Source organism: Neolamprologus brichardi, chromosome 3, assembly GCF_056152115.1.
Source record: "Neolamprologus brichardi isolate AB-2024 chromosome 3, ASM5615211v1, whole genome shotgun sequence".
Taxonomy (NCBI): Eukaryota; Metazoa; Chordata; class Actinopteri; order Cichliformes; family Cichlidae; genus Neolamprologus; species Neolamprologus brichardi.
Window position 1 is genome coordinate 10,053,213 of NC_142106.1, and position 25,101 is coordinate 10,078,313.

At 42.2% G+C, this 25,101-nt stretch overlaps 1 protein-coding gene across 3 annotated transcripts; it reads right to left on the minus strand.

Annotated features, from left to right (window-relative positions):
- Positions 1 to 4,463: 4,463 nt before the first annotated feature.
- On the minus strand, positions 4,464 to 7,542 carry LOC148103438 (uncharacterized). Of its 3 annotated transcripts, XM_087838703.1 has the most exons (4): positions 7,443 to 7,542; positions 5,949 to 6,044; positions 4,929 to 5,528; positions 4,464 to 4,760 (listed from the first exon to the last, which is right to left on the minus strand). In XM_087838703.1, exons 1-4 carry the CDS (start codon positions 7,458 to 7,460, stop codon positions 4,464 to 4,466), a joined length of 1,011 nt encoding a protein of 336 aa, XP_087694829.1. In that variant the 5' UTR covers positions 7,461 to 7,542. The 3 variants fall into 3 exon arrangements, with proteins under 3 accessions (XP_087694829.1, XP_087694828.1, XP_087694827.1); XM_087838702.1 differs by having other exon boundaries at positions 4,464 to 4,844; positions 5,097 to 6,044; XM_087838701.1 differs by having other exon boundaries at positions 4,464 to 6,044.
- Between the last annotated feature and the right edge of the window lie 17,559 nt (positions 7,543 to 25,101).

Genomic DNA, 25,101 nt, shown 5'->3' on the forward strand with positions numbered 1-25,101 from the left:
GTTTTATGTTAAAGTGCTTTATAAATAAAGGTGGTATGGTATGGTATGGTATGGCCTTGAGGCAACTTTTGTTGTGATTTGGCGCTATATAAATAAAATTGAATTGAATATTCATCCCTTCATCAGGAGGTCTTACACGTACTCTTTAACCTCACGTAGCAGCAGCTTAGGTATGGAAGTATATGCTCTCTGCACTGATATGTCATCCTTTAGGTTTATCACCATTTTCAGATCAGGATTACAACCAATACCGTTCCCATCCCACGCAAAGTCCCTGTACTCATCAAACAACATTCTCTGGACAATCTCTTTTTGTTCCTCCTCCAAATGATCATGATTCACTGGTGGATACCACGACATTGGGAGAGGTCCAGCTGACTCCACCGTTATCTCGCGAACTGTTATTGCAGGTGGGCACTCGTTTGAGGCCTTGACCTCCACAATATGTTCAACCGGCTGTAAGGTGCCCAGGGACGTCTTCCTTGTCAAGGTGATATCATGTTCGGTGTCATTACTCAGAGCAATGGTGATGTACAGCTTAGGATTCTGTATTTCAACTAACCCCGTCAAGACATCGAACTGCTCTAGGGCCTGGTTACCCTCATCAGCCTCAAACAGCACTAAACAATCAAGCGGATTCATGGTTGATGAAACCCGGCACTTTAACCAGGTGACCTGTTCAGCAGGGATAATCACATCCCTTTCTACTGTCCTCAAGCACCCTTGTGTAATGTTTGGCTATACTGTCTGGATTAAGCTTACGACCACCTCATCAAGACAGATGGCATTACACAGCAAGGTAACAAGAGTAGGTATCACCTGCTCTTGTTGCCCCTCAATGATCTGTTCCAAGACATTGAAACTGATCAATGGTTTGTCCATAGGCAAGGTACTGACGAGGACTGGAGTACTAATGGAGAGGGTGTGGTCTTCACCCCCCGGTAAGTTGATCATGATGGGTACCCAGCCATCAAATGATGTGGTTTCCCCATTGACTGCGCAAACTTTCAACTCATCAATTTCCTCGACGATTTCAGACAGAGGTCGCATGAATAAGTAAGGAAAGTATCAGTCTTTCAAATGTTTACTTATGATGCAAACTTGAGCACATGTGTCAAGTAGTGCTTTCACTGCTAAGCCATTCAAATTGCAATGTATGACAGCTTTCTTACCGATTAGCTTAGCAACTGCCCCACGTTTAGTGTGGGGTGCCATAACACCAGACGTAGCAAGTGCCTCACCCTGCTGCTGGTTAACTACTTCTGATGTGACTGGCGAGGGGAGACTTGGTTTGCTACTTGTAACGTCGGGTTGCGTTTAGTGGTTGAGAGGAGGCGGCAAAACACTTAGCAGGGTAGCCAAAAGAATACACACTCACACTGGCATTGGGAATTCCACAGCGTGTTGTTTAATATACCTTCTCTTCATCAACCATATAAGCCCGGTTGAACGGCTGCAGCTTAACAAACATAGCGCGCAGTGTTCGTACAACCCATAACGTTGCAAACAAAGGTGTCTGGAGAGGTAAAACATAAAATCCGTCCCTCCTCATGCACTAGCGTGCAAGCACATGTCCACACAATCACAGAGAGGGTCAGTGGCGCATACGGATGACAACATTAACCCTCAACTTGGGTTGTCTTAAAGAGACACCACACCATTGTGACTGTTACATATCCCCCCCGGGTTAAACAAAGGCTGTCCTCAGCCGGACCCAGGTGACCCTCCTCCCGCTACCCCCTTTCACTACACATAGATACTTTAGGTAGTAAGCAGGTTGTGGAGGAATTGTTATACACCCTTACAGCATTGGTACAGTCGAGACTTAACCAGCCTCCATACATGGTCAGCGGGATAAGAAGTTGAAACCAAAACAGGGAAATGTACAGTGCATACGGATGACAACATTAACCCTCAACTTGGGTTGTCTTAAAGAGACACCACACCATTGTGACTGTTACATACTGTTAAGGTTAGGTTGGGTCCCATGTGAAGTTGTCAAGAAGAGGAAGTTTTAGGAGTGACGGCAGTGTTTTGAGATGTGAGAGATTTGCGACGTTTAACGCAAATCTTGTGTAGTTAGTGTGTAGTGTAGTCAATAATTTTGTTGTGTGTGTCAGAACAATGACGTGACTGCTAAATGTTACAGGAGTGATACATCTCCTGTTGTCAGGCCTGCAGGTATCGGGCTTTTGATGTTCTCCTTTATCTCATAGTGGACAGAAATTATTTTTTGGAGAGGCAAAAATAATTTGTGTGGCATCAGATTTGATGCAGAACACCTGATTGTTTTGTAAATAGTTTGAAATGTTTGTTTAAAAAAATGCCGTAGCAGCATTTTTAGGTAAACAGCTGCAAAAATCTTTGTTGTTTGCAATACTCAGTAACTTTTTTGAAGAAGTAACTATATAATTAATTGCCCATAATTGGTTTTTATATATTGTATTTTGCAGAGAGAGACTTACAAAGTTTCAAAGTGGTGCTCCATGAGAGTTCTGTAAACGAGCAGGGGGGAGAACGCAACTGCAAACCCCTGTTGCAATGCAGGAACATCTGCTTTATTGAAATGTGTGAGATGTTAACCACAATGACTCTTAAACACACTGTCTGAAAACTTCATGCCAACAGCACGTTTTTAAGAAAAATCAAACATATTATCCTTGAAGATCATTTTAGAGTTTTTAAGGAGCTGCAGGGTCCTTGTTCAGTGTGGGTGGAGAACAGCCAAGTCTCTTCCTCTGATAAACCTCCACATGTACCACTGAAAACAGTTAAATTACTTTGAATCTGAAATCATGGCTCACTCTACTTGTTCTGAGACCATTTCTTTATTTTTCACACCAAACTGTTTAATAAGATAAACTCTACACAGACTTCATCAAATATAACTAACACTTTAACATTATCAGGATTTCATAATACAAACTTCAAATCAACAAGAAAACAGCTGCAAACATGTGGATCAAAATTCATTGAAAAACAACATGTGGACTTCAAGGACTAAATACACTAAAGTGAAAGGAAGAGCCAAAAATAGAGGTTTAACAGAATTTGAATTAAGTAAAAGTAGTCACCTGTGATCTTTAAAATGGTTCTGATGTGTGCTGCTGTTTTTAACTTTCAACATTTCTTTGCTGCCAATGTGAAGAAGATTGTGTTCTTTGCCTAATTGAATAAAGGTTACACTGACTTACTGCTCCATCTTCTGGTACAAACCGGTATTACATTTTTTTGAGTTTCTTTTTTTCTGGACATAAAGTCACAGCAGGTGTTTTCTCAAAGCTGGTGGACAGATTTAGTTAATTTTGGAAGTTTTAAGAGAAACTGCTGTGAAATCATTTGCAATTTTGGGAGAAAAGGTTCAAGAGAAGATTTTACAACAGCAAAAGATTAAATATGAAAAAAGAATTGAAATTTAACTGAGGTAACACATTAAATGAATACATTAAAAAACGAAGTTAATTTTGGAAACACTAAGAAAGTTCAAATGAAAGAAATTGAAATATATATCCATATCTGCAATTCTGATACATTATTAGTTTGGTAAAAAAGACATTCCTATAACTTTAATAATACAGTAACACATAAAATGAATACAACTACTAAACACTACTGTGTCCTAAGGAAACAAAGAATAAAATGTAACAGAGATAAAATTTTAGAGAATTAAAATCCCTCAAAGGAAAAAACAAATTTGATATACAGATCTATACATGCAGCTTCCTAAATGTAACATTCAGGATTATTCACTGTGTACGTTCATGTTTGTTACGATGACCTTGTTACGACCTTGCATGTTTACGTGTTTGTTTTGTGCAGGTGTTATGTCTTATGTTGATTGTGAGAAGCTTTTGTCACAGTGTCTGCACTTGTATGATGTCTCTTCTATGTGGATTCCCTTATGTTTTTTCTTTAAGCTCACGTGCAGTGGTGAAGGATGACCCATACTGGTCACAGATGTGCTTTTTGACCCCACTGTGGAAGAGTTCATGTATTTTTAATGTACTTGGTGTGTGGAAGCCTCTCCCACATTCTTTGCAGTAGTTCATTTTGTCTCCAGTGTGGCTACGTTGATGTGGTTTTAGGTCCCGTTGATGATTGGAAGTTTTTCCACAAAGATCACAGAGAAACTCTTTCCCACCACCACAGTGACAACAGGGTTGAGAAATGGATCCATGTGCGTCGCTCCACTTCTAAACAAAGACATTGTAAGTCAGGGAATTCCTTCAACGTTTTTATCCTGAACGTCGCCTGAAATAAAAAAGCATCTCTACCAATGTCCAATTACATTTTACTGTTTACATTACAACACTCAGTTTATTGAGCGAAAATGAGTCTTCATTTTTCCAAACAGTTCATTCAGTATAACTCCATAAGTTTACTGATGAGACTTGTTCCAAACAATCACGTTAAAATTACAAGATAAAAATAAATACATCCTCACAGTAAATGCACTTGTAGAGTTACTTTCTGGTGTGGATCTGTTGGTGTTTTTTCAGCTGATGTGGAGCTTTAAAAGTCTTCTCACACAGGTCACATTGATAAGGTCTCTCCTCAGTGTGGCTAAACATGTGTTGTTGTAACTTTCCATCTGTTGTAAACAGTTTCCCACACTGATCACAGCAGTAAACATCAATTCCAGTGTGAATCCGTAGGTGAATATTTCGGTACTGTTTGTCACTGAACCTTTTTCCACAAAAGTTGCAGCTGTACGCCTTAATTCCAGAGTGGGTAACTAGATGCTTCTGTAAGTCGCTATTTTGAGCAAACGTCTTAGCACACAACTCAGAGCTGTGTGCTTTAACTCCACTGTGGATGAGTTGGTGTGTTTTTAAGGATCCAGCCTGGGTAAAAGACTTTCCACACAACTCACAGTTATATGATTTAACTCCACTGTGGATGAGTTGGTGTTTTTTTAAGCCTTTACGATGGGTATAAGACTTTCCACACAAGTGACAGCTGTACGCTTTAAATCCACTGTGGAAGAGTTGGTGTCTTTTTAAGACTCCAGCCTGGGTAAAAGACTTTCCACACTCTTCACAGCTGTAAGGTTTAAATCCACTGTGGATGAGTTGGTGTTTTTTTAAGGTTCCAGCCTCGGTAAAAGACTTTCCACACTCTTCACAGCTGTAAGGTTTAAATCCACTGTGGATGAGTTGGTGTGTTTTTAAGTTTCCAGCCTGGGTAAAAGACTTTCCACACAATTTACAGCTGTAAGGTTTAAATCCACTGTGGATGAGTGTGTGTTTTTTTAAGCCTCCAGCCTCGGTGAAAGACTTTCCACACAATTTACAGCTGTAAGGTTTAAATCCACTGTGGATGAGTTGGTGTGTTTTTAAGTTTCCAGCCCGGGTAAAAGACTTTCCACACAAGTCACAGCTGTAAGGTTTAAATCCACTGTGGATGAGTTGGTGTGTTTTTAAGTTTCCAGTCTCGGTAAAAGACTTTCCACACAAGTCACAGCTGTAAGGTTTAACTCCACTGTGGATGAGTTGGTGTGTTTTTAAGCTTCCAGCAAGGGTAAAAGACTTTCCACACAATTTACAGCCGTAAGGTTTTACTCCACTGTGGATGAGTTTGTGTTTTTTTAAGTGTCCAGCCTCGGTAAAAGACTTTCCACACAATTTACAGCTGTAAGGTTTAACTCCACTGTGGATGAGTTGGTGTTTTTTTAAGTTTCCAGCCAGGGTAAAATACTTTCCACACAACTCACAGGTGTAAGGTTTAAATCCACTGTGGATGAGTTGGTGATTTTTTAAGTTTCCAGACTGGGTAAAATACTTTCCACACAAGTCACAGCTGTAAGGTTTAAATCCACTGTGGATGAGTTGATGTGTTTTTAGGCTTTGAGCCTGGGTAAAAGACTTTCCACACAAGTCACAGCTGTACGCTTTAACTCCACTGTGGACGAGTTGGTGAGTTTTTAAGTGTCCAGTCCGGGTAAAAGCCTTCCCACACAAGTCACAGCTGTAGGTTTTCTCTCCCTTTCTTCTGTGAGGTTTGTCGGCCTCCTGAGAGCACTGACTTCTCGCTCCATGTTGGTCCTGCAGTGACAGAGATACAAACAGAGGCAGTGAGTGAAATGCAGTCGTGGAACAAACTGAAACTCCCTCTATTGGTGGAATCAAACATGTCAAAAAAAACCAAACAAACACATTGTAGGTGTGTTACCACCACCTTCTGGTGATAGTATCACATAACAATGATGTGCTACAATAAGAGTTGTAATGAAATTGCATTATTGAAGAAATATTGATCAGTGCAGAAAATCTTTTACGCATAAGAAATTGCAAGTTCAACTGATGATATTGTTGTTTCAATGTGCATACCGGCTTCCTGCATACCGGCAGGAAGTTGAGCGGCTGGTACTCTGGTGCAGTCAGCACAATCTGGAGCTGAACACTCTTAAAACTGTAGAGATGACAGTGGACTTCAGGAGACATCCCTCAACTCTGCTCCCCCTCACCATATCAGACAGCCCTGTGTCGACTGTGAAGACCTTCAAGTTCCTGGGTACCACCATCTCCCAGGACCTGAAGTGGGAGACCAACACCAACTCCATCCTCAAAAAGACCCAGCAGAGGATGTACTTCCTGAGACAACTGGGGAAGTACAGTCTTCCACAGGAGCTGCTGATCCAGTTCTACACTGCGGTCATTGAGTCTGTCCTGTGATCTTCCATCACAGTCTGGTATGGAGCAGCCACTACAGGACAGGAGCAGACTGCAGCGGACTGTACAGGCAGCAGAAAGGATCGTCGGCGCCCCCCTGCCCTCCATCCAGGATCTGTGCCTCTCAAGAACCAGGAAACGGGCAGGGAAATCATCACAGACCCCTCACACCCTGGACACAGCCTTTTTGATCTGCTGCCCTCTGGCAGACGGTACAGAAGCCTGCAGACCAGGACCACCCGACACAGGAACAGTTTCTTTCCCCTCGCCATCTCCCTTCTTAACAGTTGACCTGTCACACTGCTCCCACTGCCAGACTGCAACTGCACCTCATGTACATTCTGTAGTATTCATTCCACCTCATTTCATTTCTGTATTTTATGTATATAAGTTTAGATTAGTTATTTATAGTTGGTTTACACAGCTTTGTGTATGTATGTGTATGTATGTGTAATGTGTGTATATAGTGTGTGTGTGTGTGTGTGATTTACATTGCTGTGCTTGAGAGCCACCATCTACCGGAACCAAATTCCCTGTATGTGTCTGCACATATACTTGGCCAATAAACACGATTCTGATTCTGATGTGTGCTGATAAAATATAATCTTTGCATTTTCTTGTAACTTCTGTGGTTTCTGATTTTGAATGTAGATTCTGTATATATGGTTGAGCCCAGGATGCAAAAGATAAAGCTGCTGTTAACAGGTTTTTAAAACCCAACGAGCTGCACACACAGTTTTAATAACAGTTTAACTGTGATGTTTTTCTCACCTTTTGTGTTGAAGTCATTTTTTCCTCTATAGTGGCTGAGCTGAGTCCAAATGGCTGAAATTGTTCCTCTGTTGTACCACCACTCTTCTCCTCCTGTTACTCAGCTGGGATACACACACAAAAAATATACAAAAAATATACAAAAAATATACAAAAACATATATATTTGTGTGTATATATATATATATATATATATAGCGTATCAATATTGAACCGTTGGATACAGTGCTTTCGGTTCGGTACGCATATGTATCAACAATACAACATTTTTAATTTATTTTATCAACTTTCCTTCTGACGGTGCTGTCTGTGTTGAGCGCTCAGTGGATCTGAGCTCGATAGTGATGTGCGGATCGATCCTGAAATATCGATTCCTCCGATACCAATCATTTATGTTCTAGAATCGATTCTCACATTAAAATATCGATATTTTAGTAATTTAGAGTAAATTTGTAGTTTATCATTAACAGGAACACAGTGGAAAGAAACTATAACATTCGGATTGTCTACATTCAAAGGAACTACTTCCTCTTCCGCCTTTCATAGTCATGTGCGAAATACGGCTGTATAAATGTGTCGCAGCCCCTTGGCGTGCGCACTCACAACAATGGCTGAGCGTAATTGGAGTCTTGTGCGGACGTATTTTACCTCCACAAACAGCTGAGACGTGGTTTGCGATACATGTGGCAGAAAAGTGCTCCAAGAGTGTGGTGTTGTGGCCATACTAGGGAGACATTCAAAAGGGCTGTTGGGGAGGGGATAAATAAATTTTACAAGGTGTATTTATCGGATAAAATACGTTAATTCAGAGGTTGCTTCCACCTGAGGACCCGGCCTTCGCGGTCTAAAGAAAGCCGGGTAGTACGTCACGAGCTCCCTCGGTGGAGGGAAACTCTGCCGTCTGCTCCTTGCTATCTAAAATATAACCGTGCGCTGACGTAAACTCTCGACCGTCTCACACTTCTGTGTAATCAGTTTTCTATTTGACGTTTATTCAGCTGTGTGAAAACCCCGGAGGAACCCTCCCGAGGGATTAATAAAGTTAAATTTAATTTAATCTAATCTAATAACTTTAATCTCAGCCAAACCAATTTACTCACGAACAAATAAAACACTGAAAAAGCCAAACAATAACATTTTTAAGTTATCAATGTGACTTATATATCATGTATAACCCGAGTTGCGAAAGACCGCGGGGGTTTGAAGACGATGTGTCGGCTCAGATATTTGAAGTTTACACAGCTACATTCTCACCTGAAAATATGTTAAAAAAAAAATTTCGACCCAGAAAGAGAAATAAGACTAATATTAAAACTAAGTAGCTGCCGCCATTGTTGGAAACTGGAATTGGCTGGGCCGCGCTATGAATTCTACAACATGGTTTTTCAATTTTGTTGTCCGGGCGGAAAATCGGGAGAAATTCGGGAGAATGGTGATTTTCGGGAGGGGCACTAAAATTTATTCTCCCGGAAAAATCGGGAGGGTTGGCATGTATGGTTGTGGCAACATCACTAACCTTGTCAAACACCTCAGAGTAAATTATATCACAGAATATGACGAGCGAATGTTGAGGCAAACTGAAGAGGAGGAGAGGGACAGGTGCTGCTAGGGCGAGACAGAGTCTCTCATGGAGTCCTTTAGTGCTGCAGGCAGGCAACGTGTTTAAATAACCACAACAGTTTTTTTATTTCTATATGATGAACTCTGCATTATTAAGTGATAAGAACAAGAAATCTGATGTCCTGTAATTATTATGATGCTATAATTTGAGATACAATAAATGAAATAAGTTTTTGTACAAAGTATCAGTATCGGATCAGTATCGTCGATACCACCCTGAATATTACTTGGTATCGGATCGGAAAGAAAATCAGTGGTATCGCACATCACTAGCGCTCGACAGTGCAGCCTAGGCGGAGTAGTCGAATGCAGATTCACTGAGTGCAGCACAAGCTAGCGAGACAGAAGTTAAGCTCTCCTTGCAACATGGTAAATTGAACCTCCCCTACCCTCATTCAGATCTGGCATTTGGAACTATTTTGGTTTTCATGTGAAGTATGACCCTGAAGGTAAGCACGTCATGGACTAAAGGAAAACAGTATGTTGGATGTGCCACGCAATGCTCAATTACATTGGTGGGAACTAGTGTGTTAGGTGTTTGATCAGAGGTAGCTCGTTAACGGAGATTTGCCGTGTTGTGGCGTCATTTCAACGAGATTAACGCTGACAGCACTAGTGGGAACACAACCAATATGACTGCACATTTACTCCGACATCATCCTAGTGCAAAGACAAGTGGAAGCAGACAAAAACAACAAGCACGCATGCTACAAACTTTAGCCGAGTCATTTAGACAGCCGTTAGCACATGATTCTCCTTATGGGGACCTGATATGTTTAATATGCTGCTGAGAGTATACCCCAGAAGAAGCGTATAGTATAGCTTTTATTTTGGAAAGAGACATTTCTCCATAATAAACTCTCTTTTCCAAAGATGAGTGATTCCTCAATCAGATACAGGGCTCGCAAAATCGCTAGCCCGACGTCCTGGGGCTTTTTTCCAGTCGGGCTGCCAAATACTATCCCTGCCCTGCCCGTCGGCCTATCGTAGGAAGGAAAAATCTATGTCAATGCTTTTGCATTCTTTCAGAAATGTAGCTGGGTAATTATGTCATTGGCATCGGTGAGCCACTGTCAATATGTGACATATTGAAATCGCGTTTCTTTCTAAGCTTCTTAGACTCAGAACAAAAGCTGTCCAGCTTTGTGTTCATCAAAGCTCTTTTTACAAATCTTGCTGGAATACGTCAGGTTACAGCTGCAGTCAAAGCAAGATGGAAATAATTGAACAAGCAAGCAAACGCTCAGCTTCTCCCAGCATGCTGAGCTAATGATTAGTTGGTGTTTTTCTGCAAACAGTCTCTCACTCTTTCAACGTGTTCACAATAAACTGTGAACACACCTCGCCGATTTCACGGATTTTTGATGGTAGCGACCTTTTGGAGACTTTTACTTCCAGGTGAAGAATCAGACGTCTTTATTTGCGCTGGAAGAAAATAAAATACAGATGAATCTGCAGACGGTCCTATTAAGTCCTATTCTAAAGGCTGATTGCCCTCCCCCACGCTTGTACCCGTGGCTTCATGTCCTGGGGGTTGGTTGTTCTCCTTCCCTGCACCCTTTGTTCATATTCCAAGACTATTTTTCTTTATGTGTTCTTTCCCCCTAGCAACCGCCAGATTATAATGTTGCAAACAATCACAAACTCTACAGTCTGTCTAACTCCAGTGTATACCAAGCAATCTATTATTCTCAACAGAGATAAACTGAACCCACATTAAAGTTAGCTCGGTGCTTACCTTTAGATGAGCCCACAAACCGAGAGCAACTCCGTGATGAAGCTGGAAGTCTTAAGAAACAGATCACGGAGCAGAGACCCACGTGGTTCACGCTGATCTGAGCTACGATCCAGGAGACAAGGGTGTGCAGATCGATGCAGATATCGATCCAAACGTTGGTAGTGGTATATGTTCCTGTAAGTTTACTACTTTACTCCCGTTTCATGAAAAAGCAGCTCTCTCTGCTCGACTCCTCTCCTGCACACACACTTTCTCCGCCCCCTTTTCCTGGCCCTGTGGCGATTTGTTACGGTGCGGTCACGTGACTCAGCTGCACGACGTAACCACGTGGGGTGTAATTTCGAAGTTAGCGCCTATCTCCTTTTCCTAAACTAAAGTAGTAAACTGTTCCGTCAAAAAGGATGAAGCCTTGTTTCCTCTGCTGAAGGATGACATAAGCACTGAAGCACCTTTCTGTGGCATTGGGACAATTCAAACAGCTCTCATTATGGCTGCCACCCAACTAATAACAGGCCACTTGTCTTAGCTGGGAAACTTCCCAAGCAAGACTGAATATTCGACCGCACCCACAGGTTGCCATACACCCAGACTTGTTTTCACAACCAGGTTGAGAGCAGTGGAGTAAACATTTTCATTACAACCTGTTTAATAATGAAGACGTTTTTAGGCAAACGTGTTTTATTGTGTCTTATTTTTATAGTGTGTTTTTACCCTTTTTAGCAAACCTTATTCAATAGTAAAAAGCAGTGATTTGTGATTAAAAACAGGCTCTGTGATCATGTTATGTTAGGATTTTATTGTCTCCTGGCTGCTTTCAACCTGTTGTGTTTCTCACTGTCGTCACTTTGAGTTTGCAGTCACATAAAAGCTCGTTGTGGTATTTCATGTGGTCGTTTTGTGTCTCCTTCAGGTTATTTAGCATCTTCCTGAAGTCCTTTGGCTCTTCTGTTTGCTTTGTTATCATTTACATCATTCTGTCTGTAGGTGCTGAGTTATTTTTGTTAGACTATAAAATGCTTTTTTAAACCTTGCCCACCTTTACGGCCCCTCTAATGGATCCAGGATGCCACTTTCTCAATGTTATGAAAGAGCCCATCTGGAAGCACTCTATGTTTGATGTTGCTTTATTTCCCGTTTATTCTCTGTCGCATCAGGTTTCACAGAGCTGCACCTGAGGATTTCAGATCAGGTTCACCGATTTCAGCATCACTCATTGTTCAAAAGCTTAAGCTCTGTTTCACCGTGATGACAAGGAGAAAGGAGGTTTTTAAATCACAGAGACTTACTACATTTCAAAGGTTTCTTCTTATAGAAAAGCTTTTTTCACAGTTATTTTCCTTCTTCTTCTTTTTTTTTTTACATCTTTGAGCTCCTGTTTACATTTTTCTGTCATTTCTTTAATGTCTTAAAAACATAAAGTACAAACTTAAGACACAGAGATGACACAGGTTTCCACCTGATCCAGTTAAAATTAAAGGCAGAAATTCAAAGACAGCAGCTGATGTGTCAGGAAACAGAACACAGAGCGTCAGTTTCTAACGCTACTGAAGTCCATGTAAGGCTGTGAAGGAAAGCACAATCTGAGCCTGTTGGGTAAAGAGTTTCTTTTAACCCTTCGCTGCTTCCAGCTTTTTAATTTCTCCATTAATTAACTGAACATTTTCACTCACCGCTCATCTCGTCACAGGCTCATCCGTTTACCCGTCTGTCCTGTAGTGTGTGTTCACGGCTGCACTGCACCGCTCTCCAAGTCACTGAGTTTGTGGGTGTGTCGTGTGGTTTTAGTTGGAAGTAGGCGTGTACACACACACACACACACACACACACACACACACACACACACACACACACACACACACACACATTTACAGTCTGGGCAGAGAGCCAACACACAGTCAACGTGCTTCTTATTTTTATGACTTCTTACGAATCTGCCGACAAAAATAGACTCACTTACATTTAAAGCTGCTTCCTCTTTGCAGCTCCACACCTGTGTGGGTCCACATACCAGTTTTAAACTGAAATCCAATTCTAAAAGTGGAAATGCATTTTAGTTAGGGGAAAGCACCAAACTGCTTACATGACCGAGTGAAGATTAACCAGAAATCCACTCTGAGAATTACCTGTAACTGAAGGCGTCTTAGAGAAAAACGTCACACAACTCAGTCGTCCTCACCTCCACATCCACAGTGTGATATTTCTCCTGAAAAAAACACCCCAACACCTGAATGAATACCAAATAATGTAAATTGGTTAAAAAATATACAGAATTTTTAAAGTTACACTTTACAAAATGAAACATCCCTTTGATTGTAATAATGTCTCTTCCTCTTTCTTCTGTATTTTGAGTCCAACTAATTTGCTAAGCAGCAAAAATATAAACGTGTTTGACTAACAGTAGTGATGTTATTCAAAGACGACTCCTATGAGGGCCGTGGGCTCTCTCTCTTCTTCTTGACCGTGAGAAATGACCACATGTGAGGAAAGCTGCAGGTGCATAAATGACCCACTGCCGATTCAGGGAAGTAGTTATGAAGAATAACTAGTTGCTGAATAACATATAAATAAAAACATATAAAAACATTGTTGTCCTCTGACCCAGTAATTAGACTTTTGTTTTGACTTTTTCTGGATTAAAGTGATGATTTATGTTCAGTTTGTATTATTTAGTATAAAGTATAATATTTTTTTCTGAGTTTATCTTTGCTTCTAGTCCTTTGGTTCCTCATAATGTTAGTGTCTTTCTGCATTTCCTGTCCTGTCTCTGTCATGCGGCGGCTGTGTGAAGGCAAGAGAGGACCCAAATGCACGGCTCTAGACACACGGGGATGAACTCAAAGGCAGGTCTTTATTAACAGGAACATAAGAAGTCATACAAAACTATACTGGGAGAAACTGAAGCTGAGGCGCTGGGAAGACACGGGAAATGCACACAACCTAGAGGGACGACGCAGCACGGAGCAAAGGGACACTTTGACATAAATACACAGAAGGTAATGAGGGAAGTGGGAACACAGCTGAGGACAATTACTCATGACCGAGCGGGGAGGACACGAAACTGAAAATACTGACACCGAGATGTGGACCTTAAACACAACACAGTACACAGAGATGAGCAGAGAGAGAGGCAGAGAACAAGGATGAATACACGAGGGGATGAGGAGAAAACAGAACACAATAACAGCATGGACACAGGGGGGATCCAAATACCAAACCAAACAATCCAATGAACATAAGGAACAAAATACAAAACCACAGGAAAACTGAGAACACGGTCAAAATGACCCAGGACCATGACAGTCTCAGGTTAGGTTTATGTTTGTATTCCCTGTGTTTTCTCCCTTCTTGTCCCATATGTCATCCCACTTGTCTTCTGTCTGTCCATCCTTAGCCCCAGGGTCACGTTCACATGTCTTAGTCCTGCTCTCTGTGTTTGTTCATTCCTGTTTCATTTTGATCCAGCATCATCTTCAGTTTTGCTTCCTGTGTCACTTTACTCTGTAATGAGTCCCACTTGTTGGCCATCCTCTCCTGAGCCTGTGTGTATTTATGTCCTCAGTTTCCCTCGATTCCTTGTTGTGTCGTTCACTCAGGCTTTTCCCCTCTTGCCTGACTTCTTGTTTTTTTGTATTTTGTTGAGTTTTCAAGCTACAGCAATAAAGCTGCCGCACTTAGTTTAGCTTTTTGTCCTGCTACTGGATCCTGCCACACAGCCGGACTTGACAATATCAAATGTACAAACTGAGAACATTATCATTTTAGGAAACGTATTACTTAATTTTAAGTTCGATGGCAGCCACACATCTAAAACAAAAGTTGGGATGAGGGCTTAATAAAGAACGGAAAAGGAAGTGAGAAAAAGAAAATGGAGCGGAGAACATTTTGTGTAGTTACAGAGATGCCCCAAAGTCTCAAACCTCCCCTCATGTTTTTATATTTCATTAGGAAAATGGAAAAAAGATGCATTAATCCATTGAAACATATGGGAATACAGCTTGTACGGCAAAAAGAGAGTTTGTACAGTTATAACAAGCTACAACGTCAGTATTTTATTCTTCAGCAAAGCCTGAAATCTCTTTGGAAGCTTTCTTGTAAATTTATTCTGAGCAATAGTGTTATTTGTTTTGTTTTATTTATTTTTTTTACATTTCCTGTCCAGTCCTTAAATCCTAGAATCCAGTCCCATGAATCATTAAAGCATAAAAACAGCTCCTAACACTGCTGAGGAGTGTCTGAAAGTCATGTTATAAGGAAGTAGGCAAAGATCCAGCAAACAGCTGACACATGACCTGACTGTAAACTGAAGCCTCATCAGAAATGGTCTCAGTAGAAAAATGTCTGCCAAGAAGTTGTCAAGGAAATGCGGCATGCCAAACTACACAAGTAAAACATGGTAGAGGCTCCGTCATGGTTTGCGTGGTTGCATTTTAGCCAGAGGGGTTGGAGGCCGTGATAAAATTGATAGAATTATAAATGAATAAACATACGGTCGTTGTTTGAGCCACCGTGTAATACCTTCTGCAAAGAAACAGCTTTATTTTTCAGCATGACAATGAACCTAAACATACTAACAATGCAATAAAATACCTGGACACTATCGGTCATGGACTGGCCTCCCCAGAACCCGGAGCTTTATTGAAGCAGCGTGGGATCATCTTCACAGAGAACAAAAAGCACTTAAAACACCTGGAGAACTGTTCCTAAAGACGACTTAAAGACATTACAAGAGATCTGATTAAGAGAGTTCAGGTTGTGCTGTAGAACAAAGGTGGGCGCACCAAATATGGACTCTTAACCTGACTCTGGTTTTGTCTTTTATGCTGTATTTTCATTAATGTTTGGACACGAGGAGTGGCTCAGGACTCACATTATTCATAAGTTTTCCAAACTATCATCAAGCACGTGGATGTTTGGCTGTAATCTTATCTTTTTACCTTCCTGTCATTGGTCCCATTGATGAGCACTGGGAGTTAACAGACAACGGTCGCACTCCTTTTATTCTCCTTTTATTTCAATTAACATACTTTTGATTCTTGATTGCAAACCTCAAACCCCTCCGGTCCAGCTCTCACAAAAACTTTATCAAAGAGGAAAAGATTTTTTTTCCTGCGATAAGCACGTTTGTTCTGGTGTTTTCATCAGGGGCCAAACAGGAAGCTGCAGCGACGCTCTCTACACGTTCAGATAAGTCAGACAGTCGGACCTCTATAAAACCTGACCTACGTTTAAAACAAGGCAGTTCTCAGACTGACAGCCGACCAAAGGAAGCAGATCTTTGAACCAACCAACCATGGTCCTCGCCCTTCTCTGCATGGATCACAAATTCAAATTCAAATTCAAAATTTTTATTTGTCACATACAGTCATACACAGTACGATATGCAGTGAAATGCTTACACAACTGCTCATGACCTAAAGAAAAAAAGAAAAGTCTATGAATAAGATAGGAAATAAATATGAAAATTAAAAAGGGTAAATTTAACTAGGAAGGAATAAACGCCTCTGCAATGTTGCGTGGAGATCAGGGGCAGTACCCGTGGATTGGCAGACCGGGGTGGTGGTCCCCATCTTTAATGGGAGTTTGCCCAACCAGTCTACATGTGTTTTGTGGACTTGGAGAAGGCATTCGACCGTGTCCCTCGAGGTGTCCTGTGGGAGGTGTTGCGGGAGTATGGGGTGTCTGGCCCATTGCTACGGGCCATTCGATCCTGTCAGGGTGAATTATTAAATATTGTCATTTTATGTTTGCCATTTGTACATAGGTTTAAAGAATCCCTTCTGTCCTCCCCTCCCCAGATCCTTAAGATTCTGGGAGGGGGGCAGTAGTGTTTCTGACCACAGGAACACCCTCTGTGAAGGTCTGTTTGATGTGGTAAACTTCCTCCCCTTTGTATGGCTTCATTGTGTTATCTAGGGTGAGGGGAGATTGCCCTCTTTATGACCAAGGATGTTCCTGTGCTTTTATGTTATATGACCCTTTGATCAGCAGCATGCCACACACACCACACACACACACACATTCTCACATAACACACACACAGTGCCTTGTCATTCGTAACCAAGGGGGGTTACGGGGGGAAGGTACGTGTTGTAAACTATTGTTTATTGTGTGAACGTTGTCAATAAAAGGGAGCAAGAGGGGCCAGTCGAGGAGGTCATTTTGTGATGTACTGAGGTACGGACAAGGGCCCCCTTGCAAGTAAAAAGATCGATCGCTGTTGCCTTGTCTTTCTTTCATGGGAATAAGTTCTGGAATCAGCGGGGTCTGATTTAGACCCAACAGATCCCTATACAACCGTTGCAAGAGCTTGGTTCGCATTGCCGGCAATAAGTCGGACTCGTTCCCGGTGGGTGATGGGCTCCGCCAGGGCTGCCCTTTGTCACCGGTTCTGTTCATAATTTTTATGGACAGGATTTCTAGGCGCAGCCAAGTGGCGGAGGGCTTTCGCTTTGGTGGCCTCAGGATCTCATCTCTGATCTTTGCGGATGATGTGGTTCTGTTGGCTTCATCGGGTGAGGGCCTCCAGCTCGCACTGGAGCGGTTCGCAGCCGAGTGTGAAGCAGCGGGAATGAGGATCAGCACCTCCAAATCTGAGGCCATGGTTCTCAGCCGGAAAAGGGTGGAGTGCCCACTCCGGGTCGGGGATGAGGTCCTGCCCCAAGTGGAGGAGTTCAAGTATCTCGGGGTCTTGTTCGCGAGTGATGGGAGAAGGGAGCCGGAGATCGACAGACGGATTGGGGCTGCGGCTGCAGTAATGCAGACGCTGCACCGGTCCGTCGTGGTGAAGAGGGAGCTGAGTGTAAAAGCGAAGCTCTCAATTTACCGGTCGATCTACGTCCCTACCCTCACCTATGGCCACGAGCTGTGGGTAGTGACCGAAAGGACGAGATCGCGGATACAAGCGGCGGAAATGAGCTTCCTCCGAAGGGTGGCTGGCATCTCCCTTAGAGATAGGGTGAGAAGTTCGGCTATCCGGGAGGGGCTCAGAGTAGAGCCGCTGCTGCTCCACATCGAAAGGAGCCAGCTGAGGTGGTTTGGGCATCTGACAAGGATGCCCCCTGGGCGCCTCCTGGGTGAGGTGTTCCAGGCATGTCCCACCGGGAGGAGGCCCCGGGGCAGACCCAGGACACGCTGGAGAGATTATATCTCTCGGCTGGCCTGGGAACGCCTTGGTGTTCCCCCGGATGAGCTGGAGGAGGTGGCTGGGGAGAGGGAGGTCTGGGCCTCTTTGCTTAGGCTGCTGCCCCCGCAACCCGGCTCCGGATAAAGCGGATGAAGATGGATGGATGGATGGATGGAATAAATAAAATATATAAATTAAAGTTGAAAATAAAATAACTGTACAGCAAAATACACAATACACAGTATAGAAATATATAAGAATGTATGAAGAAATATAAATATATATACACAATAACAGCAGCTGTACAAGTATTAAATGGAAATGAAGAAATATAATGTCCAGTGTTGTGCAATCCACATTATTTAGTGCCTTGTGCAGTGCAAATATGCTTAAAGTGATTTAAGTGATGAAGTGAAAACAATGTCCAGTGTGTGTGTAAGAACCATATGTGTGGGTCAGTACTGTGTGGTGGTGTGATTGAGAGACCGTATCGCCTGCGGGAAGAAGCTCCTCCTCAGTCTCTCTGTGTTGGTCTTCAGGGAGAGGAATCGCTTTCCTGACCTCAACAGAGAGAACAGTCTGTTGTTGGGATGGCTGAGGTCCTTCACCATCTTCCTGGCCTTGGTCCAGCACCTCCTGCTGCAGATTGAGTGCAGGTCAGGGAGCTCGGAGCGGATGGTGCGCTCAGCTGATCGCACAACCCTCTGTAGAGCTCGTCTGTCCTGCATGGTGCTGTTCCCGAACCAGGTTGAGATGTTTCCCATCAGGATGCTCTCTATGGTGCAGGAGTAAAAGTTCCTGAGCACCTTGGAGGGCAGCTACAGGTTGTTTTACGATCTGTGACAAAATTATAAAAAATTCTATTCAATCTGGGAATTAACAAACTATAACTTAAGTGTGGCCTACAAAATGACTCAGAGCAATAAAATGTGTCCATCCTTCCAACCCGGTCAGGAAGATAAACATCCCAAAACAATGAACAGTCCCGGAGCTGAAGGACAAAAGCAACACACAGAATTATAAATGTGTCAAATGTTAAAAATAGTCACAATTTACATGCTTACTTAAGACCCTTCCTTAATAGAAACCACACCTAAACTAAGGCTGCGTCCACACGAGCCCGGAGAGATCTGAAAACAGCGTTTTCGTCTGAAAATGCTCGGCGTCCCCACCATTGAGTTATGCATCCACATTGAGCACAAGTGTGAAATGCAAGGCCTGCCTCAGCTGGCGGGAAAATGTTGAGGAAAAGCACCGAGTTTTTTAAATGGACTAACAATGAGATGGAGTTGTTGCTGCGAGTAACACAAAAGTACAAAGTGGCAAAAGCGAGTGAGAGTTAGAGAGTTTGAAGAAAAGCTATCTGAAGCATGCACAAACTGATAGGGCTGTCAAAACTGAGAGCAAACAAAACAACTGCTGTACGATGCCCTCTGCTATCTAAGTTTAATAGGTCACATGACTGCATCACATGACTAAAACGTGTCATTGTTATCATTAGTGTAGACGTAGCCTAAGTCCTTGTTCTTATTTCTCTGCCTCACACACCTGATTTCATCTGAGCTCATCCTTTCACAGATCAAACAGGATCAGTTAGAGGTCAGAGGTCAACCACAGCAGGTTTAATGTGGCGTTTTTCTGTCTCTGTAGGGCTCTGAACTGTGAGGAGAGTTCAGCATATCCACAGGATCTTTCTGTTATCTGGATTCACACTAACATCATCAGTCAGGAGAAAAACAATCACACGAACCTGATTAGCAACTCGCTAAGTTAACCCTGGATTTTCCCCGGTGATGGCAACATCTGACCAACCACAGCCGTGGATCAGTGTACAGACAGCAGAGCGGCAGATGTTACAAAGGAAGATAAAATTACAATATCAGAAAAGTATGAAGAGGTTAAACACACAATGAAGACTGAAAGTAAAACCCCTGCTGTAGACAGAGCAGCTGTGAGTGCTTTAAATGTTTATGCCAGTAAGATGGGAGAAGAGCTGCTATATCAATAAAGTTGAACCTGTTTGAAGCCTGGAATGAAAGCTGTGTAAGTTAACGGGCTCATCAATATCACATCTTAGATCAGATTAGTTGAAACTTTATTAATCCCTCGGGTGGGTTTAGGGGCGATTCTAGGATCAGAGCTTTGGATGGAGAGCTGCCCATCCAGTCAAGGTAAACTTTACTCGTCACGATGAGACGTCTTCCCCGTCTCTGTCAGTCCCTGCATCCTTAAATGTCTCCAGTTGTCCCGAGTTCCCTCTGACTGTCTCCTTGGTGCATTTAAACCCCTGTTCCTCTCTGTCCTCATCGTCTGTTGTCTTCATCTCCGTTATCAGTCATCATAATTTTACCATCTCTGTGCAAGTCTGTAAATTTCTTTATTAAATCATAAGATTTAATAATGCTGATAATAATGACTTGCAGTAGTCAAAAGTGTTGATATTAAAACCTAAGAATTTCAGGAAGTTTGTTTTACAAATAAAGCTCTGTGGTCTCTGTAGTTCCATCTTCTATAGACAGATGAACATCTATAGTCTCCAACCGTTAACCTCTCTGCTCTGTGTTGTTTTGTCTTTTAGATCAAAAAAACACCACGGAGGACACACAGAGAATGGATCTCTAGTCCTACTTGTTGGTCTGTCAATTTTTGCTGTGCTTCTTGTTACTGATTTTGTTGTTTTTCTGATCTACAGAAAACATAAAAAGAAGCAGAATCAGGATTCATAGCAGCCTCCTGTTGAATTGCAGCCTGTTTGAAATGCCTCAGAGTTTTTCTCCTGCTGCTGTTCAGACTCTCAGTGTTGTCAGTGAACATTCAGGTACAGACAGATGATCTGATCATCCAGCAGACAGACATCAAACACGTCCAGAGTTGGTTTGATGATAAATTTCTCTGATTATCATCAAACCTGTTCAGACTGTGTCAGTGTGTCTCTGTCTGTCAGAGACTCTGTGAACTACAGAGTTTGTTCATCTTCACAGTTTTTATAGGATTTGTTGATGGGAATTTCTTTTGGCTTCCAGCTGCTCATCTTATTGTACTTTTCTGTAGCATAGGTTTTCATATTTATGTCCTGTATTTGGAAATTACAGGATTTGTATTTTCAAACAATTTTTTTTCTGTTGATAGAGATAAAAAAAAGTAACTTCAGCCTGTGAACACAAAATATTCCTTTATATAACTCATATTAAAACACATTCAAGTCTCACAGAGATGAAAAAACTTAGAGAAACCTGCTGTATACTGTGGGTGTAGTTCAACACACAGTCAATCATTAGCTGGCTTGACAAACCTACATTAAATCTCCAGCTGCAGATGGTTTCAGAAAGGTTATCGATGTCTGTTCAGCTTTCTGCTCAGACTCCTGTCTGCATTCACATGAAACTTGTTTTGCAAGTCATGTGACCCTTCTTCCACACAATAACAGTTGTTATCTGTCACGGTTCTGGGTCAGGTTGACCCAGTATTTTGAGTTGTTATGTTTTGGTGTGTTTTTGCATTTTGGATTCTTTTCTTATGATGATGATGATGAATCTATGTTTCAGTTATTCTTGTTTAGGGATTAGTTTGTAGATTTTGTGTTCTCATGTTTTTTGCAGGTTTAGTTCAAGTTCCATGTGTCATTTTCTGTCTGTCTCTCAGTGTCGAGTCTGCGTCTTTGTGTGATGGTTTCTTGTTCCTGTTTTATTGTGAAGGTCTGCGTCTCATGTGAGTGTGTTCAGTTTTACCTCTTGTCTCGTCTCGTTGATTACTCCCAGCTGTGTTCCCCACCTGTGTGTAATCTCCCTGTTTCTCTGTGTGCATTTAAGTCGCGTCTTCTGTCTTGTAGTTGCTGGTCCGTCTGTGTGTCCACTATGTCTCACCTGTGTGTTCTCCCTGCTGGCCGTTGTCCTCATTCAGGTTCGTGCTCTGTAGTTTAGTTGTTTCCAGTCTAGTTTAGTTCATGCTCCATTTGCTGTTTGTCTATATTTATTTCATATTTAATAAACCACCTTCACACCTTTACAAGTGCCTGCGTTTGGATCCTCCTTTATTATTTCCACACGGCTCACTCTACTCGCCGTGACATTATCAGATGGTAATGAGAAATATTTTAACCACTTAGCACACTCTCTGTGCTGCTGTTTATTTCTAAGGTGACGGCTGCACATTAGAGCTGTGGATCTTTACACTGGACCCCTTTAAACATTAAACTTTATGTCCCACAGCCTGATAACAGAGATGTGTAAATCACTTCAGTTTGTCTCAGGTGAAATTAGTTTTATTGATCGAACAGCTTTACCTGGTGTTTGTTCTGTGTTCTAGTAACTGCAATTTTTGTGTGTATGAGACTTGACAGCAGATTAGAATCAAGTACAGCAACATTTATACATTCTCCAAATAACATATGCACATGTCCATAACATTAAAACCCACAGTCGTAATCACATTACTGTCATTTTATTATTGACAAAATATTAAAGAAATGTTGATGACCTGTTTATATCCATGTTAGTCTTTAAAGTCCAACATCTCCCTCTAGTGGCCATAAATAAATAAACCATGTGTGAGGAAATACATTTATTCATTAACCAAACTACAAGATGTTGACACAAGGGGACAATCGATGTCTCCATTAAACAGATGGATAATTGTTGGCATTCCTGGAGTGGCTTCATCTCAGGAGGTAGAGCAGATCATCCACTAATTATAAAGCTTGTGAACTGATCCCTTGATGCTCCAGTCTGCATGCCAAATATCCTTGGACAACATACAAAACCTAAGTTTTAGTCTGATGCATCCATCAGTTTGAATGTTAGACAGAAAGCACTTAAGAGAGTAAAATTGTGGCATATAAGTACATATAAATATTTACCACAAAAACTCAGATTATGTTGAAAAACTACTCTATACATTTTTTTTTAGCTTTTCTAGATAAAAGCTTCATGTTTGAATGTTTTTTTTTTTAAGTTGTCTTTTCACAAAGAAAAAACGTAGCCCTCCACCTCTGTGTTGGAACCAATAGAAAAGCTGGTGCTCAGAGGAAGACGGCTTTACTTGGCACTGGACTGGATGATGCCATCATTTTTTTTGGACTTTGGATTTTGGACCACCTCACCGACCGACCACAGTATGTGAGAACTTAGGGATGTATGGCGGACAGGGTCGTCTGCAGTACGGGGGCCCCACAGGGAACGGCTCTGGCTCCGTTCCTCTTCACCATCTACACTGCAAACTCCACCCAGTGCTTCCTGCAGTAGTCCTCTGATGACTCTGCAATGGTCGGCCTCGTCACTGATGGGGATGACAAGGAGTACAGAGACTTTGTGGACTGGTGCCAGCGGAACGACCTCCAGATCAACACTAATAAAACCAAGGAGCTGGTGGTAGACGTCATCCCTGAGCAGCTCCTTCAGTGGCTGCAGCACCCTACTGGTGTTGGCCAGAGGGGCCGATGGCGCGATATGGCAGCCTCGCTTCTGTCAGTCTGCCCCAGCTGTGACTACCACTGTAACTTGCCTTCACCAGTGTGTGAATGTTAGAGTGAACCAATTGTAAAGCGCTTTGGGTGCCTAGAAAGCGCTATATACATGCAATCTGTTATTATCATTAAGAGCATTTCTTTAAACTCTGACAGATCAAAGACTGCTATCATATTTACTAAATATGAAAATATACTTAATAACTCACTTCTTTAATGTTCTGTGCAATTAACTAACATTCGGTTCCTCACAGCTTCATTCAGCTGCTCTGAGAAACTGAATGTTAACCTTTCAGTTCCTCCTTTATCAGGTCTGTTTATCTCACATTTGACTTCATGTTAAACTATTTTAACATGAAGTTAAAATAACCTGAGCAGTAACTGAAAACACTCTGAGTGTTTCATATAAAGATTTGTGAGTGGCAGCAGTTTCATGTCTGTTCTCAGCTGTTCTGTCTGCAGTGACGTCCTCTGTGTGTGTTTTACTGTGCAGACACTGATCCAGCTGCAGTTTACTCAGCAGTGAGTAAACACAGCAGGAACTATGTAGGACCTCCAGAGTTGGGAGAAGCCATCCAGTAACCCTGTGGAGCTCCTTTTTCTGTGCAACAGCAAAACCACACACAGAAGCAACATGCTAACATGTGGAGCCATGGTATGGGGATCTTCTTGAGGACCCTCAGGAAAGTCTCTGCTGTGTCATCTTAACCAGCTCTGTGGTGTTTAGACCCTGGGTCATTTCTGCCTGAGGTAAACTTACAGAAACAGGAAGTCCTGACCCTCTCTTTGTGGTTCCAGCTGTCTGTTACTTTTCTTCTTGAAGTCAGTGATCAGGTGGTTTGTCCTGGACACTGTGGTGTCATCAGGGTTCATCAGATTATAGAGCAGGGGCTCAGCACACAGCTCTGTGAGGATCCAGTGTTGCGCTGCAGAGCTGCAGAGCTGTGTCGGTCCAGTGTGGGGACTAAGTAATGCGTTACAGTAACTACGTTGTTATTGTGGTAACGAGCACGGTAACTAGTTATTATGACAAAATCAGGAACGCGTTAACCGTTACTGGGATTTAGATAAGGTCGTTATTTGTTACTTTGTGTGGTGGCTATCACGGAGCTTCCACAGATTCATTAACATTAGCAAGTGGTGGAGGCAGCAGGTGGAGGAGGGAAAGGGGAGGAGGAGAGACCCGAGGCGGCCGCCGGTCCGAGCGTCAGGTGAACTGAACTTCAGGTAAGAAGTTATGACCTGCAGTCTATCAGGGTCAGATATAAACCAAGACGTCGTCTACTCTTCACTGAAGTAGTCCACCAGTCCAACCACTGACGTCCAGCTGCTGGTCTCTAACTGGTCCCCCAGCACCTCAGAGCAGAGGACATCCACATGTTACAGAGATTTTTATGTGTTTCACTTTCATTTCTCTCTCAATTCGACTCACACAAGTCAAACAATGTATTCTATAGTTTACTTACATTTTTAAAGTGCGCTTTACTGAAAAACCATCACTGTGTGTTTGATGCTGAAGAGTTTTACTTCCTTACTCAACAACAAATATACCAGGAAGCAGCTGACATTGGAAAAACAAACAAACAACAGATTTAAAAGTTGTCAGTTTCTGGTAGCAGCTTAAATGTTTTCATGAGTAGAAACAATTTTTTTTTCTCCTTTTTGTATTTGTTTGTTCAAAACAAAAACAGCAAAAAAAAGAAGCCTAATTACAATG